The sequence below is a fragment of the Oryx dammah genome, unplaced genomic scaffold, assembly GCF_014754425.2.
Source record: "Oryx dammah isolate SB20612 unplaced genomic scaffold, SCBI_Odam_1.1 HiC_scaffold_28, whole genome shotgun sequence".
NCBI classification, from domain to species: Eukaryota; Metazoa; Chordata; class Mammalia; order Artiodactyla; family Bovidae; genus Oryx; species Oryx dammah.
In genome coordinates this window covers 40,811,285-40,828,978 of record NW_024070212.1, presented here as the reverse complement: position 1 = coordinate 40,828,978, position 17,694 = coordinate 40,811,285, and the positions used below count along the sequence as shown (strand labels likewise).

The following is a 17,694-nucleotide window of genomic DNA, read 5'->3' as shown; positions in this document are numbered from 1 at the left end:
AGGGTATATGTTGGCATTTAGTTTCCTGGGTCCTGGGAGTGCAAAGATCCTGTAGTTTCTGACAGTTGTACACAATGAAGACTCATCCTGTCTAAAATATGCCCCCACTGTGTATAAGACACTGACTCTCTAGCTCACTGATTTTTTCAAAGAAGTAGTGTTTTGACATTGAGAATTCCATCATTTCCACATTTCTGCTTCCCATCCTTTATTTCTTTCCTTTTTATTTCTTAAGTTGACTTTGTTGTTCTTTTCCTAATTTCTTAGCTCATTTGTATTTATGTTTATCCTCTGATCGATGTATGGTTGACTCTTGAACAACACAGGTTTGAACTGCATGTTCTACTTATACATGGAATTTTTTTTTTTTCAGTAGTAAATACCACAGTACTACACGATCCATGGTTGGTTGCATCCTCAGATTTTTGACTGAGAGGCAGGCTGGCGTCCCTTCCCCTGCACTGTTCTCCAGTCAGCTGTATTTGAAAATGTAAATTTCCCCGAGGCACTCTCTCACCTATGCCCTACAAATTTTGATATGTGTTCCTTTATATTTCCTGAACACCTGTCATAGTACCAGCACATAGTAAGTACTCAATAGGTATTTGTTAATCAGTTCGAACCCACGCCACCGGCCCACATTTTTCCTTAGAGGGTAGAATCCATGTTTACTGATGTGTTGTGTAATGATTTAAGTTGCATCCACTTATATTTGATTTAATGTTAATATCTGCTCTTCATATTTTAGGTGCAGCAGTTGCAAGGAGTTTACAGTTTACAAGAACAGCATTTCTGGACCTTATGTTCTGATGTTTATGTTGGGACCTTGAAATTAGTAGTAGCACCTGATGCTGATGCCAGATGGATTTTAAGCCAAACGCATAACATTTTTACTCAGGTATGATATTTTTACTAACCTCTTTGAAGGGTCTAAGAATTTATTGTATCTACTAGTTTTAAAAACATTTACTATTTAACATATTAAATATATATATATTTTATACTGTGGGGTACATATAAAAGATTTTTTCAATCACAGAGTCAACTTTGGGAGATCCTTGCTTTAGTGAATACTGTTAATGAAGATAGTCCTGTTTATTCATTATTGAGCTGATTTGAGCTCCTTTATGAAAAAGTAGATTCTCCCTTACTGTATACTCCTTATAAGACATGTTAAATGCTATTTGAAGCTAGGAATTCTAAGATAGTATTTGGAATAAGAATAATGCCTGGTCAGTCACTTTAACTTAAAGCAAACTCTCTTAATATTTTTGTCAATAGCAAAGCCACCGCTCCTTCTTTGTGATTTAATGACTTAAGATGCTCTTGAGTTTTTCTTAATTCTATATATGGAATCATGAATTAGTCAGTTCATGGCTGCAACCAAATTATATCAGGTAATGTTTATGCCATCATGAGTTGACATAGTAACTGATAAACTAAAAGTGATTACTAGGTTATTCTGAACCTACTGGAAAATAAGCACATCATGTCAAGAATATCTGAGGAGAGAGAGACCACAGATTTTTTTTTGGAGGAGGAGTCTGGTTTGCTGGAAATATTTGTCAGAAAATGTAGATGTTGACACTGCTGCCAAATTTATCTAACACATATGTCTAATGTGGAAACTGATTCCACTGATGCCATAAAAATCTGTGCTTAAAAACTGACCCAAACCTCCTGATGTGATGCAGTGGGAAGTATACATGACCTGTGTGGTATTCTTGTCAGAAACGGTTAATGTAAATCCAGTCACTAGTAAACAACCAGACAAACCTAGCTTGAGGCCTGTCACCCTGGATTCTTAAAAAGTGTCATGAAAGGAATAAAAGGAATTATAGGGGCTTTTTCTAAATTAGAGGAGACCTCACAATTAAAGTGAAGACTTTAAAGTGGAGAAGGAAATGGGAATCCACTCTAGCACTCTTGCCTGGAAAATCCCATGGATGGAGGAGCCTGATAGGCTACAGTCCATGGGGTTGCAAAGAGTGGGACACGACTGAGTGACCTCACTTTCACTCACTTTCACAATTAAATGCAGTGTGTGGTGCCTGATTGGACCTTAAACTGGGGAGAAACATCACAAAGGAAACTGCTGGATAATCAGGAAATTGAAATATAAATACGTAATGGTTCACATAATTGTGTAGGTGTTAAACTTCTTGGGTATGATATGGTATTGCGGCTATAGAAGAATACTCATGTTCTTAGGAGATACATGCCACAGGCTTTAGTGCCAGAGCATCAGGATGTCTTAACTTTTCAGTGCTTCAGCAAAAGTGAAAAGGATTACAAATAAATACACATACAGAAAAAAAAGCAAATATGGCAAAACGTTAGTGATTGGTTTATATAAGTGATGGGTAGATAGGTATTTACTGTGCTCTTCTTTTGTCTTTAAGTCTTTTCAAAATAAAAAGTTAGAAAATAAAATTTCGGTGGCTCCTCATTACCACCAGGATAAAGCCCAGACTATCTAGCATGACCCAATTAACTTTTCAGCCTCTCTACTGCTGTTATTCACTGCCATGTACGTCCTACTCTATCTACTTATCTGTATGAGACAAAAATCCTACTCTAATGTAAAGGTCCAATTCAACTGTTACTTTCTCTCTAAAGCCTTAAAGACCCTTCTAAGCCTCATATACAAATGAGAGAAAGAGAGAGGGACAGATGGACAGTTTGAATTCAGTACCTTAGCATAAATTAAATGATCTCTCTTGTCTAATAAAAGAGAGATGTATGGTTATGTTCCTTTGGAATAATTAACGAAATGGTCTTATAACATAGGCAACAGCAAGACTTATCTACTGCAAAACAATATACTAGTACCATTTATTTATCCTAGACTTTTAAGAACCAAGTCTTTTCTTAGCAGATGCGGTAAGAAATCTATACTATTATGAGTTTCATAATGCAGCATGTAAAAACCTTCACAGTAAGTCAGAATCCTCACACCTCGTCCCTTTTTCAGAGGCAAAAAGGAGAGCATAGCTAGCCTTCAGTAGCCTTCAACAACCTTGCTTTCCACTGCCATTTCTAGATCATGATTCTTTGCGTCAGTCTATTGATTTTCTCCTAGTTATACCGTGTCCTTCCACCCTCACAGCATGGGCGTCTGTCCAGCTCTAGAATATCTCGTGCTGTCCTAAAATTTTGGCACTTAAATCACAGTTCTCCCTCTGAGAAAGGAGTGTGACTTCCAGGTTTAGAGATGCACAAGCAGTGGTGTCTGTGCTAAGAACTGCTGAAGTTGTAATTGAAGTATGTGGAGGGAGGTTCTTCTGGTAACCGTAGAAATCTTGGCTTTGAAAATGGCTGAAATTGAAAGTTTACTCAGCTGCTTCTTTGGTTTTGGAAGCTGTATTTGGGTTTTGAAAATTTGCAGCTGTAAAACATATTTAAGCCTTTTTATCAGCTAAGGTCAAACCAACTTGAGTTCTTTCCTTGCAGAGACCAGGGACTGTCTTAGATTGCAGTGAAAATGGTTCAACACATTTTTCCCAGTGGGGAGAGTAAAGTCACCCTACTCATAACTTTCATTTCACACATTTAATGATTGTAAGTTGATGTGTGATAGTTATTTTGGTTCTGAAATATGTGAAATTGAAGGGTTTTTTTTTTTTTCCCTTTTCTGCTTATGCCCTCATCACGCATATTCATTATGCTATGAGTATATCCTAGGGCTTGCAGTAACATTTTCAATTCGTGAATTGAAATTTAAGTTTTTTTACATTTTAAAAAAATTTTAATTATATCTTAATCATAGATTTTACTTAGCTTCAGTTTTTAGAAAAAAATTACACTAATGCTTTAAGTACTTTTCTTGTAGAAAGACTTTAAATACTGGTGGCCTTAGTTCCAAAAGACCAAAAGAAGAATTTTTTCAATACCTGGCACTTCTATGATACTTGAATGTATTTTTCTTAGAGCTGATCTTAAATTGATTTAAAAAAAATTTTTTTAGGTTGTTCTTGTTAAAATTTGTATGGAGATAACTTTGAGGTTAACATTAAATTTGAGAACTATGGCTTTTTGTTTTGTTTATAAATCTATAAGCTTTGTGACTCTTTGGAACTGTGCATTAAGCATGTCTTTTATTCTCATTTTCCATAGTTATCAATCATGAATGGTTACGGCAACTGGGTTGCTGTCACAAATGTAGAATAACACAAGTGAATTGGTAGAAGTCTCTTCAGTACTTATATTTCTTTGGGATTATTAGTTAAGTGATAATCCCGTTTTAAACTACAAGGCTTTTGTTGACATTGAAAAAGTCCATTCTCCTCACTGCATGCACTAACTTTTTAAAAATGATGTATTTTTTGGGAATTGATGAACTAGAAAACATTATTTACATTTAGTATTTGAACAGGATGTGGACTTGGGAAACTGGATGAGGAAGGCAGTTTATCGTTTTATGTTTCTTGTTTTGAACTGGCTGATATCATCTGTTAATTTTTTAGACACACTTTTGTTTAGAACTAATGTTAGAAGAAAAATCTAGAATATGCTTGGGTTCATAACCCTTCTCAGCTCCACAAAGCAGAAAAGATGATTTAACTTAATGCATGTTATTTACTCTTCAATAGAACCTCTATTTTGGTATTTTCCATTTTTTCTTCTCTTCTGGCCTGTTTCTGCCTGTTAAGTCCTAACTCCTCAGCTTCCTGCTTCAGCCTTCTATGCTCCAGTCTCTAGGCTCAAAAGAGAAGTTAACACTGATACCCAGAAGGAAGCTGAAGAGCCTCCTCACTAGCCCAGTTGAGAGTTCCCCAAGATTGAGAATCTCCCACCTCAACTACTCTCCTGCATGCATAATCCCTTCAGTGTTTCTGACAGCAGACATCACCCCACCTTGTTGTGTCTCCTGGGAGGGGAGAGTAGAAAGGAGGAAAAAGCTATCCAGCCTTCCAGGTGGCGAGCTGTTTTTTCCACCCTTTCCTGTTTGTGGGGCGGCAGGGGGGTGGGGGGTGTGGTGGTGGTGGTTATCTTTTGTAAGTATTGGTTGTTTCTCATTAATCCACAGGGTTTAAATGCTCATTTGTTGATGATGGTGGAAATAACAACAGCATCAGCAGCTAGCCTTATTGAGAGCCTTCCACATGCCAAGCACTGTGATGGGTACTTAATGTAGTAGTCTATCCTTAGAAGACAGGTGGGGTATTAACCCCAGTTTATAGAAAAAGGAGTCCAGACCCACGTGATTGTTCATAACTTGTAATTTCATCATATTCAGTCACTATTTCATGAATTCTTAGATGATTTTGTTTTCACATGAAAGACTAAGGCAGTTTTTTTAAAATTCATTTTTATGGGGTAAAGATTAATACATTCAGTCAAAAACTAAAGTAGAAAGTTTCTGTAGTTTTTGAGAATTGAGAGAGAAGTACAATCAGTAATTTTCTATAGCCATAGTCTTGTTTATTTTCCTAAATTTTTATTGCTGATTTATTTTCCTTGCCACAGCAATGAATATTTATGGCAAATATTCTAAGTCTATGACATCACATTAACAGTTATTTTCTTAGAAGCATAGGTGTCAAAAATAACTGTCTTTCCCATTTTAAAAAGTTTTAACTGATATTTTTTTATAGTTTGTACATGATTCTCAGGATATAAGATACAAGTATTCTATGGTTTTCAGTTTTTTGAAGGACAACCCTCAGCAGGCCTCTGAGTGCTAATGTCAATAGTAGAATATTTAAGGGAACAAAGCACCGTTTTGATCTCCTGGAGTATTTGTCATGAGAATAAACTGTATAGGAAACCTAGTTTGCGTTCAGAAAGTAGGTGACATACTATAGGAGTCTTTGAAAATTTCGCTTTTCTCTCTACTTTGAAGGAAATTGAGAAAGGAAAATGGGAACCTGGAAGACTTAAAGCTGTGCCCATCCAGCCAGATGGATGAAACACATCACTTTTCCTGTTAGACACAGCTTTTGTATGAAGCAGTGGGCCCTCAGGGGAAAAATACCAGCTTGAGTAATTAACTCATAATTATGCAAAGATCAATTTACCTAGCCTCTTTGTTTTTCTCCCCCCTTTTTTTTTATTGCCTTGGGCTACCTCATTTCTTATTACCATCTTCACTGTATTTGGGCCAGGATTTAGGAAAGTGGCAGAGATAATAATGGGAGACCAACTTATTTTGTCCATTTAACTTTCATTAACAAGTTTGTTGAAAAGAAATTAAGCCAGTTTATTTGGGCAATAAAGAGTTAGACACGACCACTGAAAAACAACTTGAGGTTAGATATACAAGAAATTTGCAAAAGGGTTTCCTAAGTATAGTTATTTTGGGGCCCATGTGGGTTGAGTAAATCAAATATAATCAATCATAAGTTTTTTATAGCATGTAAAGTCGTTCTCATATATTCACACATGATTCTTACAATAGTGCCTGTTACGTAACAAGGATTTATTAAATGTCAAATACTGGATGAATATACAACAGTTTTGTGAGACAGGTAGGATTGATATTTATCCACAATTTTAAAATTAGAAAAACTGAGATTCTGTTTCAGTTTTTAGCTTAAAATCATAAGATATTAAGTTCTATCTTTTTTCTGCCACAGACCTCTTTAAGGTACATGCTATTAAATGCATTTTCAGAGAACTTTAACTTTACCACAGCAAGGATTTTTTTTTTTCCTTTTTAATGAGACAAAAAAGCTAACATCTTTTCTGTGCTGGAAAGGCACTAGGGTCTTATCGGGCTTTTTATTTCATTAGAGCAGCTCCTGCCTCTTTGGGCATTCATAGTGTTGGGCAGAGCCCTCCAGCTTGAATGTTTAGAGGGAAAGAAAGCCATGCTGGAAGCAATGCTTTGAGGAGCCCAGAAATTCCTATGAAAACGTAGCATTATTATTGGATCCCCCCCAACTCTGGATTTTCCTTTCTTTTAAATGTTCTAATTTACTTTTCATTTTGTGTTACTGACAGAGTGCTTATTGTAACTGATTGTATGCTTTAATGGTTTTCAAGTTGTTTATTTGAAAGAAGGAAATTAGTAGAATTTCAGTTCATCCAACAAATGTTTGTTAATCACTTATTGTGTGATGGGCACTACTTGAGGTTCTGGGAGTCAGCAGTGAAAAACTAGACAATCTTTTTATTTCAGAGAGAGTCCATTATCAATGGAGAGTGATAGTAAACAGTATCACAGCAAAGAAGTTTTATGATATATTAGAAAGTGATAAGTGTTAGAGATAAGGAGAGCAGAGTAGGGAGACCAGAGGTGCTGAAGCATTTACCATTTCTTGCACCAAGCTTTTTGTTGTTGTTGTTTTCTTTATGGATGGATAGATGTATAGATAGATGATATCTATCTCATCATCTCATCTGACATACTATATATACTTGATTATTTATTATCTCCCTCTCCTTCCTAGTTCCCAATAGCTTATAAACTCCATGAGCACAAGGTATTTTATACCTGTTTTGTGGGCTGTTGTATTCCCAGGGGACAGAACAGTACCAGGAATCTAAGAGATGCACAAAACGTATTTGTTGGATGAATGAATTGACTGCATTTGGTATGGGGTGGTCAGGGCAAGCCTTACTGACATCTGAGTAGAGATGTGACAAGAGAGAGAATATGTCACATGGCAGTCTTGAGGACCATTGTTCCTGGCAGAAGGGCCAGTTGTGGCTGGAACAGAGTGACCAAAGGGAGAGGAGTACAAAATAAAACAAGAGAGGGAATCAGGGACCAGATCATGGGAGAGCTTTAAGGCCACTGTAAGGACTCAGACCAAAGGACTAAAGGAGATTAAACTGTTGTTGGGTTTGAGTGATAGTGACAGCACCGTAGTTGCTCTGCTGGAAACAGACCAAAGGAGTGCAATGGTAAAAGGGTGAAAACTAGTTCACAGGCCATTACAGAATACCGGTAAGAGATGCTAGTGACTCAGGCCAGGGGATAGCAGTGGAGGTGCCTAAAGTGATCAAACTCTAGATTTTCATTATTTTGGAGGTAAGGCAAACAAACAGGTTTTGCTAATAATGGGTTGGGAGTGAGAGAAAGAAAGGCGGTTGCAACATTGAGGGAGGAATTGAGCTGGAGAAGATACCTGATCAGCAGGTTTGAGGGGAGGAGATAGTGATCAGCTTAGCTGTGTTTTGGTGCTTTCAGACATTCTTAAGTAGTACTGTCAAGTAGGTGGTAGGTAGGTTTCAGCCTACAAAAAGTGTGAGAATGTTAGACGGTACTGAAAGTCTAAATATTGGGTAAGACCACCTAGAGGGAAGTACCAAAAAAGAAGGGATCTGAGGATTGAGTCTTTGGGTATTTGAGTGTTTAGTGTTCAGACAGGAGGCAGAACCCGCAAAGGAGACTGAGAAAGACTGATAAGTGAGGTAAAAGGGCAACCAGTGAGTATTCTTTGGAAGCTAAGAGTGGGAAAAGTGTTTTAGCAGGAGGAACTGATCCCCTGTGTAGATCAGTTACTAAGATGAGGACTGAGAATTGAGCACTGGTCTGACCAATTTAGAGGAAGTGGTTGGCAGCAAAAGTTTGGTTGAAACGGGTTCAAGAGAGAATAGAGTAAAGGAATTATAGACAGCAAATATAGAAAAATTGATACAGAAGAGATGGGGGCAATTTTGAGAGCAGTGTCCTTGAATAGCAAGTTTGTATCCAAAATTGAAGGGAGGAGTTGGAGTGTAATGGAATCAATAACTAATAGATGGTTTTACTTATTTCAGTGTTTACAAATCATTTATCATAGGAAGATATAGATGGCATTGACTTCTGATTTTAATAGCCAACTCGTCAATCACTGTGGTGTTCTCTCTAGGAGAATACAGGTAGATGGGTAACCTCATTTTTCCAAAATTCACTTGGGCAAGGCATGTAATTAGTAGCATAGCTTTCTTTTGTAGAGCTATATGGGGAATATTTTTGTTTGTTTTTACAACTTATTAACATATTTGTTTCTAAAATAAAATTATTGGCACTTTATGATGAAAAATGGGGAATTCTCTCCCAAAGACAGAAGAGAAAAATAATTCTTCCCTTTTTCAAAAAGAAAGAAAAAAAAAGTTTCCTACTATTTTTCAGAAATATATAGTCTGTTATAATTTGTTTAATGTTCTCTTTTTTTTTTTTTTTTTAAACTTTTCAGGCCGGAGTGAGACAGCTTTATGTACAGATTGACTTTGCGGCCATGTAATGAGTGAAAAGAAACCATGCTTTTTGAGGGGACCTAATTTTTCTGGTACTGTACAATCCTAAACATTGTACCTAGCTTTCTAAAAAGAGAAATCGTCACTACAACTCCCCAGCGCCAAGTAGACCAGGTAGAGTCCACCGTTCGTGCTCTGCTGGGAGTTTACAACTAAGGGGTCAGAAGTAAGAGGATCTCTCCTGGACTTCTGGTCTTGTCTTTGTGCTCTTCTCACCAAACCATTTTGATTTCTGAGGTTTCTAGTTTTGTTCCAGGGTATTGTTTTCTTGGTATTGTTTCCTTTTTTTTTTTTAATTTCAAATGCCCTCACTCCCACCCCTCATGCTAGCCAGTAAGAAATTCAGACTGTGGGTCTCTAATCATCTGGAATGTCTTCACTGAAGCTGCTGGAAACCACTGCTTTCATTCCCACAAAACCAGTGTTATTTTAAAAAAGGAAAAGAAATAAGAAATGGAAATCTGTTTTATATGTAATGTCACAGTAGTTGACGTTTTTCAATATAATCGTATGTTTGTGAAATTGTTTGTACCTTGCAAACTTATGAACCAAACCATATTGGGTTTTCAAAGTGCCTTTGTATCAGAAAATGTATTTGCCAGCATAGAAATGTTCCATCAAAGGTCATGTATATGTTTGTTTGTTTTTTAAATGGGTATTCTGTACAAAATAAGACTCTTGTTAGTAACATACAGATGTCTTTTTGTGTACTTCAAGCATAGGTTTAGATACAGAAAATTTTGCCTTTTATTGCTCTCTCATCAAAAAATAAAAGGTGTTATTTTGCTTTTTAAATCAAATTCAGTTATTAAATTATTTTGTGGACTGTGTTTTCAGAACTTTGCAGATGCTTCTGTTATACAGACAGGTGTTTTGACTTATCACATCTGCTAAATTTCAAATTTCTAAAAAGCTACTGTGTCTATGATAAACTTTCCTATATCTCTTTGCTGTTTTTAAAGATTCTCTTAATGAAAGGGAAAAGCATGTAGAGTGAAAGCAGAAAAGGTTGTGACAATGTTATTTTGCTTTTCCATTCTTCAAATGCCAAGTCCTATAATTGTTTTCCTATGCAAGCATTGCAAAAATACAGTTGCTTTTAGAAATCCTAAAGCGGCATTTTACTGAGTTTGAAGTATTGAAGTTATGGAGTAAATGTGGTAATATAGAACTCCTAACACAAGTATCTTGGAAGTTCATAAATAAGTTGATTTCTAGGTTCTTGTTTATTTGAAAAATAAAATTGCAATTTGAGATAAGTGCTTGAACACTCTACTTAAATATTCTCTATGTTTTATGAAGAAATTGATCTGCATAGATATTTTCCCACTGTACTTCATTTTCTCATAATGTACATTCCCTTTTAACTGAAAGGGAAAAGTTTAAAAATATTTTAATTTTTTGGGGGGGGGGAACCCTGCAGGATGGAAATGAATGTTTAGAATGAAGTAATAAGCACTTTTTCACTGATGTGGCAGAAATCACTGTTGGTTTTGTCTTAAGTTTCAGAGTACCTATTGCTCTATTTCTGACCTACAATTTATGAAATATATTGTAAACTACAGACTACTTTCTTTATGCTTTTCTAAACCACTGCAGATTGCCATGAACTATCGATATTCTCTTTTATCTGCAGATTATGTAGTATTTTCAAAGTATTTTTACATATTGCCAGGCAGTTCTGAAGCTAAAAATTCCTGTCAGCAGAATGCTTTTAACTGAAACAATTGTTAAGATATTTCAAGAGGGATATATTAAAGGAAATGTCCTGATAACAGTACTACTTTTTCACTGTAAGTATAAGTAGTCACTTGGAAGTTTGCATCCACTGCCAAGCCTGAGATATTCTTTAGGTTTTTGGCATATTGTGGAAACTGACAGATTTGCATGAAGGCAGGGACTTTGATGTGTGCCTTTAAAAACTAATTATGTGAATTGCTGATACTTTGCACACAGAGGTAATATTTGCATGGGCCTATAAAATTTACCAGTGCACACTGAAGATCCACTTCTGCCTTTCACTGAGTCCTCCATTCCAAGTGAAGTTTTCTGTCAAAATATGCATCACTTTAACTTTTACACTCTCAGTACACAAGTGCATGAGTGTGGTTTTTTAGGACATTTGACCAGGATGAAACTCTTTATTTTGCACCTGTTATAAGAGATCTCCAATTCATATCATTTAACAGATTGGCATTAACATTTATGATTTAATTAAATGTTCCAAAACCTGTGTGTACAACAGGAAAACATTTTTTTTTCCTTAGGAAATACTTTTGTCTTCTCAGTGTTCTTAGCACAGAGTATTGCTAAAGTAGATAATTTCACTGAGAAATATTACTTGACTATTCTTATAAAATACATTTAGAATGTCTCTATTGGGGATTCTAATGTTGGGCTAATTTTTGGGGAAAAAAATCTGAGATATAATTTTGCTAATATTTTAAGAACCAAAATATACTCTGGAGAACAAATTTGTATTGCTCAGGGAATGTTTACCTTGCCAAGTAAACTTCCCCAAATAGAAATATACCTAGACTAGTTTTGTGTTTTTACATCTAAGAATATATTGATCGAGATGAAGGGCTTAACCTATTCACAGCTCCTTTATTTTGCTGGCTCCTTGTGTGCTTTGTTGAATGACAGTATCTAGTTTATCTGTAGCTCAGTGTTCCTCATACATCCCCACAGCCTCTTCTGCAGAGACATGAGGAAGTGGAAACAGATGTAACTGGCGTTTCCCGTATACCTGGAATGCTCCAGCATTCTTCAAAGCCTGTTTGTATACACCAGTAGCCAAAATACTGTGACTTCTGTGCACCTTTGTTAACAGCCAAATCACTGACTCCAGATGCAGTTGATCAGAGTTCTATAATTTTTTTTAACCTCCTACAGAATAATCAATTTAATAGATATTATTAATATGGTAGCATATCCTCATATAATTCTGGGGCTTAAGAATAAAAATAATTCATCGCTGAACATAGAATTTTAGAATTTTATATACAAGGAGACTGTCCATAGAAGCAGTCTTGTTCTACCTCTCATTATACAGATGAGAAAACTGAAGCCCAGAAATGCTGTCATTTGCCCAAGGTCACAGAGATAATTATAGTGGCAAAGTCAAGACCAGAATCTAGGTTTTCTGACTCCCAAGTCAAGAGTTCTTTCTACTCTTCTGTGCTGTGTCTCCAGTCTAATAATATTTGCTTTCATGTAAATGTGATGAAGAAGCATTTTTAAATAAAAGACATCTGACCTCCATTTTTGGTACATTAAGGCACTTTATAAATGGAGTTTTACTGTCTTATTTTTCATAGCTAATTATGAGGTTTAGAATATTATTTCCATAGTATTCTTTATGAAAGATATAATTAATTTTTTACTTTTTTACTTTTCTACTCTTGTGTAACCAGTTCCTGATTTTTTTTTTTTAATAGTGACATCTCTCCATTGGATACTTTTAACTTGTGAGTAAATTTTTCTGTTTATTGCTCAAGACTAAATCCAGTTTAAGGCCTGCTTAGTTTATTTTGTTTATGTTCTGTGAATTGATAACTTTTTAGAAACCAGGCTAATTCACAGATCATATCATTTCATTCTTATTACTTTAAATTTTCAGCCACTGGAGGGATCTTGAATTCTTAACATTATTCTCAGAGCCACACGAAATTGGGCATTAAATATTGTATAGAACAAAACAAAAATTTTAACCGGGTAGAATTTTGAAGTCTTATAGAGAATCCCAAATGCTAAATTGCAACATTCAACTCTTCATTAAAAGCATTACCTTGAGAAAGTTAAACTTTGTTTTTCTTTTTGTCACTGTCTTCAAAACAAATTATTTTTCAATTCACAAGAACTTTGGCCAAAAAAAAAGGAAATGATTTTATTCTTCGAAGAACATTCAATAAAAGTTTTATTCAGAGAAGATTGTTTGAAGACATGATCCCTTAAAAGTCTTCATGATCTAGATCTCTACCACAGAATCAAGACAATGAAAAATATGTCAAAAAAGTATTTGCAGATAAGTATAGTTTTATTTACTATAAATCAATGTGTCTTTGATGAAGGTGTCTTTGGTTTATGTTTCACCATTTCATAACTACAAATTTTACAGAAAGAACACCCTTTATTAAGTATTTATGTATCAGGCTCTTTGTATGGCCTTTTTCATGTTATCACATGTAAAATCCTTATATTTTCATTAAAAAAAAAAAGAATGTTGCTGAGCATTAAATGAACTGACTGGGGAATGGCCAGTAGTAGAGCACTGATTCTAGATCGAGTACTTTTTGGTGACAACTACTCTGGTTTTTGTATGTCATCCTATAGTGATTTAAAGATCCAGGAAGTTATATTAGACTTAAATACACTCTCCTATAAAATTATGAGGCTTCCTAGGTGGCTCAGTGGTAAAAAATCCTCCTGCCAAGCAGGAGAGCAAGTTTGATCCCTGGGGAAGGAAATGGCAACCCACTCCAGCATTTTTGCCTGGGAAATCGCATGGACAGAGGAGCCTGGTGGGCTACAGTCCATGGGGCCACAAAGAGTTGGACACGACTGAGCGAGTAAGCACAGCACATAACGTTTGTTTAGACTCATTCCTTCTTTGGATCCTCTCCTATGCTTACTACCTTACTAACTTAAACTCTGCAGACTAAAATGAACAATCAGAGGTCCTTTAAGCACTTTTAAGACCATTTTTTTGGAAAAATGTAAAATGTTTTCTTGATACAGAGTTAACTGCTTAAAAGGGACTAACTCAACTATCAGTGCCAGTGTGAGTGAAGAGAAACACTTCCTGGCCAAGAGACATTAAATTAATTGGTAGGAAGTTGTCTTCTAAGAAGTACAGATGATTTTGCACTGCATGAGAGGGATGTGTACAATTTGATTTACATTACATTTTATAGACTTTATAGCTCTTCAAAAGGAAGAAATATATTTCATAATTAGTATTAATCTATGCTTAAACTTAATATTTAACTGTGAACTCTTCCCATGGCTTTGAAAATTTTAATATTTGTAACTTTGATTATGGTGGAAAGTCTGTAAAAAAAGAATGTCTTTGTCTCATACATCCTATTATCACCAAATTTAGCATGAATTTACACTTACATGCTCAGTAAATGTTTGGTTAACCAGTGAGTAACTATTGTAGTCAGCAGTGGATACACAGGTAAGGTAAAACCAGTAATTTACTGTTTATTACAGAAGACATCTTAACTTTTTTTTGGCATTTTGCACAGATAAGTGACTTTATATTCACTATGGCCATTTTTTTTTTAAAGTCACCCTGTAAGCTACTCCTTCATTTTAATACAGGAACAGTGAAAATACAGAGATGTTTTCCATTTTGCAAGCTGTGTTAGGACAGCAGTTTGGTAGAACTGGGACAGTGGAACCTGGATCACCTGAGTTTTTATATTTTGTGTATTTTGAATGAGAAACCACAGTCTCTCTTTTTATAGGAAATTGCAATATTCCTTTTATCCAATACTTTAAGGGCCTGTGTATAACATTCTATTTCATTTATCCCAGATGCATTTTCATCCAAAACTCTTTCAAAGGTCTATCTTCAAAGTGCTTCTATAAAAGCAATACTACATGTATTCATTAAGTGATTTAAATATTCCTAAGGTAGTTTATGTCTTCTTTTTCCCTTCTAAATACTAAATTTTAGTAGAGCTTCTATTTCTTATTTTCTGTCTCTTTTCATTACTGCTGCCAGTGTAAAACTTCTCTTAAAAATCTGTTTTGAATGTTAGTATTTGAATTTTATGTATCATATGTCAATTAGACTCAGTATTCTGTTTTGAACTAGACATATCCTGTCAAGAGCTTGTCGTGTAGTCTCATCTCTTCCTCTAACAGCAGCAAATTTAGTGACATATCTGCCCAAGTGATATTTTGCCCCAACATTTGTGAGACTGATCAACAAATAGAATGAGTCTTCTGTATCAGAAATACTGTGAATGAAAAGCTGCCAAATCCCTTCTTGGTATATTTTAAATATCCCTACAACACTTTACCTCCCTGTCTTTAATGGTTTAAACATATGGCCAAGTTTGATTTGGGTTTGATTCCTTTGGTGAAGAGTACATCATCAAAACATTTCTAAATAAACATTTGAGCACAAGGCTAGGTTGGAATGTCAAAGACTATATTGTAATTTGGTTTGAATATACTAGAGTGAGCAATTATGATTTGCCTAAGAACAACATAACAAATTCCAAATGTGTATTTCACTTTTTTCTACTTGAAGACATTCATGTATTTTGTTTAACCTCAGATATATTTAAAAAGAATAATAAATGATTGTTATCAAAATTCTTCCAATAAAATTTCTGTTAAAAAGTCTTTACCTGAATTGTCTATTCGTTTGATGAAGCTCCAATACTTTGGCCACCTGATGTGGAGTTGACTCATTGGAAAAGACCCTGATGCTGGGAAAGATTGAGGGCGGGAGGAGAAGGGGGCAACAGAGGATGAGATGATTGCATGGCATCATCAACTCAATGGACATGAGTTTGAGGAAACTCTGAGAGATGAAGGACAAGGAAGCCTGATGTGCTGCAGTCCAAGGGATTGCAAAGAGTTGGACACAACTGACAACAACCTGAATTGTCTATTAGTTTGATGAACTGAAAAGACCGCTGTGAATTTAAGTCACTGGAACAGATTCTGGAGGACTTACGGAATGTAAGGGAAAGAATGATTCTCAGGGCCCAGGAACAGCAAAACTGATCAGGAGAGAGGAGATGGCAGGAGACTTGGAAATGTCTCGACACTGAAGATCCTCACTGTAAATCCTCCTACTCATTATTTTACCTCATAAACAAATCTCAAAGTATCTCCAGATATTTAACCTCAGATTATTTTCTCACCTTGTTCTCTATCATCTCAGCCTACAGGAAATGAAGACCAAAAACATCTGACCATTATCCTTCCAAATTTTTCCCTCTAATCAGAAGAAATTCTTTTTTAAAATAACTTCTTTGCAAAACCCCAGATCCCACTCATTCCATCTTCTCAAACATACTCTTATCAAAGCAGTCTCTTCTTACCATCAATCTGTGCTATATAGTGAGGGCTTTATCCTCAGTGTGTATGTTGTCAAATATCTCATGTGTGTCTACATGCACTTCTGCTTGCTCTCTAACCATTTCTGTAGCGCTTAGTAATACAGCTTCACTCCTCCCTAGTTTGTAGAGTTAATCAAAAGCCATCAATGGCTTACTTCTTGCCACGCCATGGCAGAACTAATAGCATCTCTAATTTTACTTTTCCCACTCAAATCTCTTCAGCTACCATTTCTGTTCAGAATTCCTTAAAGAATTCTTAGAAATCTAAATAGTGCCTTTGCCACCTCCTATTTCCTGAATCTCCTATCAAAATTTCCTCATTTATTGGAAATCTTTTAAACTCACCTTTCCATTCCCACTGCCCTGTCTAGTACTTCATTGCTGTGTGCAGAGTCACAATGTGGAATTGTCTGACTTCTCTCCTATTCAGTGTCCAACTCTAGCCACCTCCATTTCAGCACACATGCACAAACACCCTCAACACACCACAAAAACAATTCTGGCCTTAGCCGGGAAGTACAAGGAATTTCTGCTGAATCAGACTCCTATCTAAGTTCTTTTCAAACATCTCCCCATCCTGGTTTCCTGACTACCTTCTGCTGGCCATTTTGCATAGTGGACTTTGACCTCCAAGAGCTGAAGCAACCTGCCAGGGATCCCTGTCCTGCCTTTCCTGTGCTCTCTGGAATCAGCCTCTGGCCTAAGGGAAGTCTACAGTGGTCTGCCAACAGCCCATTAGAGCAGCCCTTTCTGTTTACATACATGTTTAGGCAAATTATTTACTATAACAGTTCATTACCCAATCTTTGAGTTTTTGCTTCCTTCCCCCAGAAGCCAACTTGTGTTATACTAATGAAGTAAGCTACCCAGTTTCCACTTTTAATTCCTTCAGCTCGGGAATCTTGAGTGGCTCTCTTAAATGTTCATCAAATACAAATTCCTGTGAATAATTTCAGCAACTTGTAATGCTTTTCTTTCCCTCCTTATTCAACCTCATTACTCATGATATGGAATAAGCAAACTTTGTATTACTCTAGACCATAGAAACAGCAAAGAAAGGGAGAAGCAAGCAAGTTTAACAGATTAGACAGAACGACAATAATTTACTATTTTTCATTCTGCATGAAAAAGAGAAAAAACACCATTTTAATAGGATTCTAGCTCATTCAAATACTCTGTCAGCTCGTCCAGCTGTACTTCTATACTTTAAAGATAATTTACCATGAAGTTCAGGTTTTAATAAAGTCCTATAACCAACAGGAGTAAAAATAGTATGACAATACTCATCTGGCACAGTTTAAACAATCAAAATTTATTGAAAAAATTGATGAATTATGCTTTTAATATGAAGTTTAGCACCTCTTTGAAAAATAGTTCTATATGGATTGGCAAACTGAACTGTATTCTTTGTAGGGCA

At 35.8% G+C, this 17,694-nt stretch overlaps 1 protein-coding gene across 1 annotated transcript in view; it reads left to right on the top strand.

Annotated features, from left to right (window-relative positions):
* The window catches only part of SLC30A7 (solute carrier family 30 member 7), a 99,043-nt gene extending 83,491 nt beyond the window's left edge, over nt 1-15,552 (top strand). Inside the window, exons 10-11 of the mRNA XM_040232205.1 lie at nt 749-898; nt 9,129-15,552. Of these exons, the coding sequence (XP_040088139.1) occupies nt 749-898; nt 9,129-9,176 (198 nt within the window). The 3' untranslated portion in view covers nt 9,177-15,552. The remainder of the gene's footprint in view (nt 1-748; nt 899-9,128) is intronic.
* Nucleotides 15,553-17,694: the final 2,142 nt, after the last annotated feature.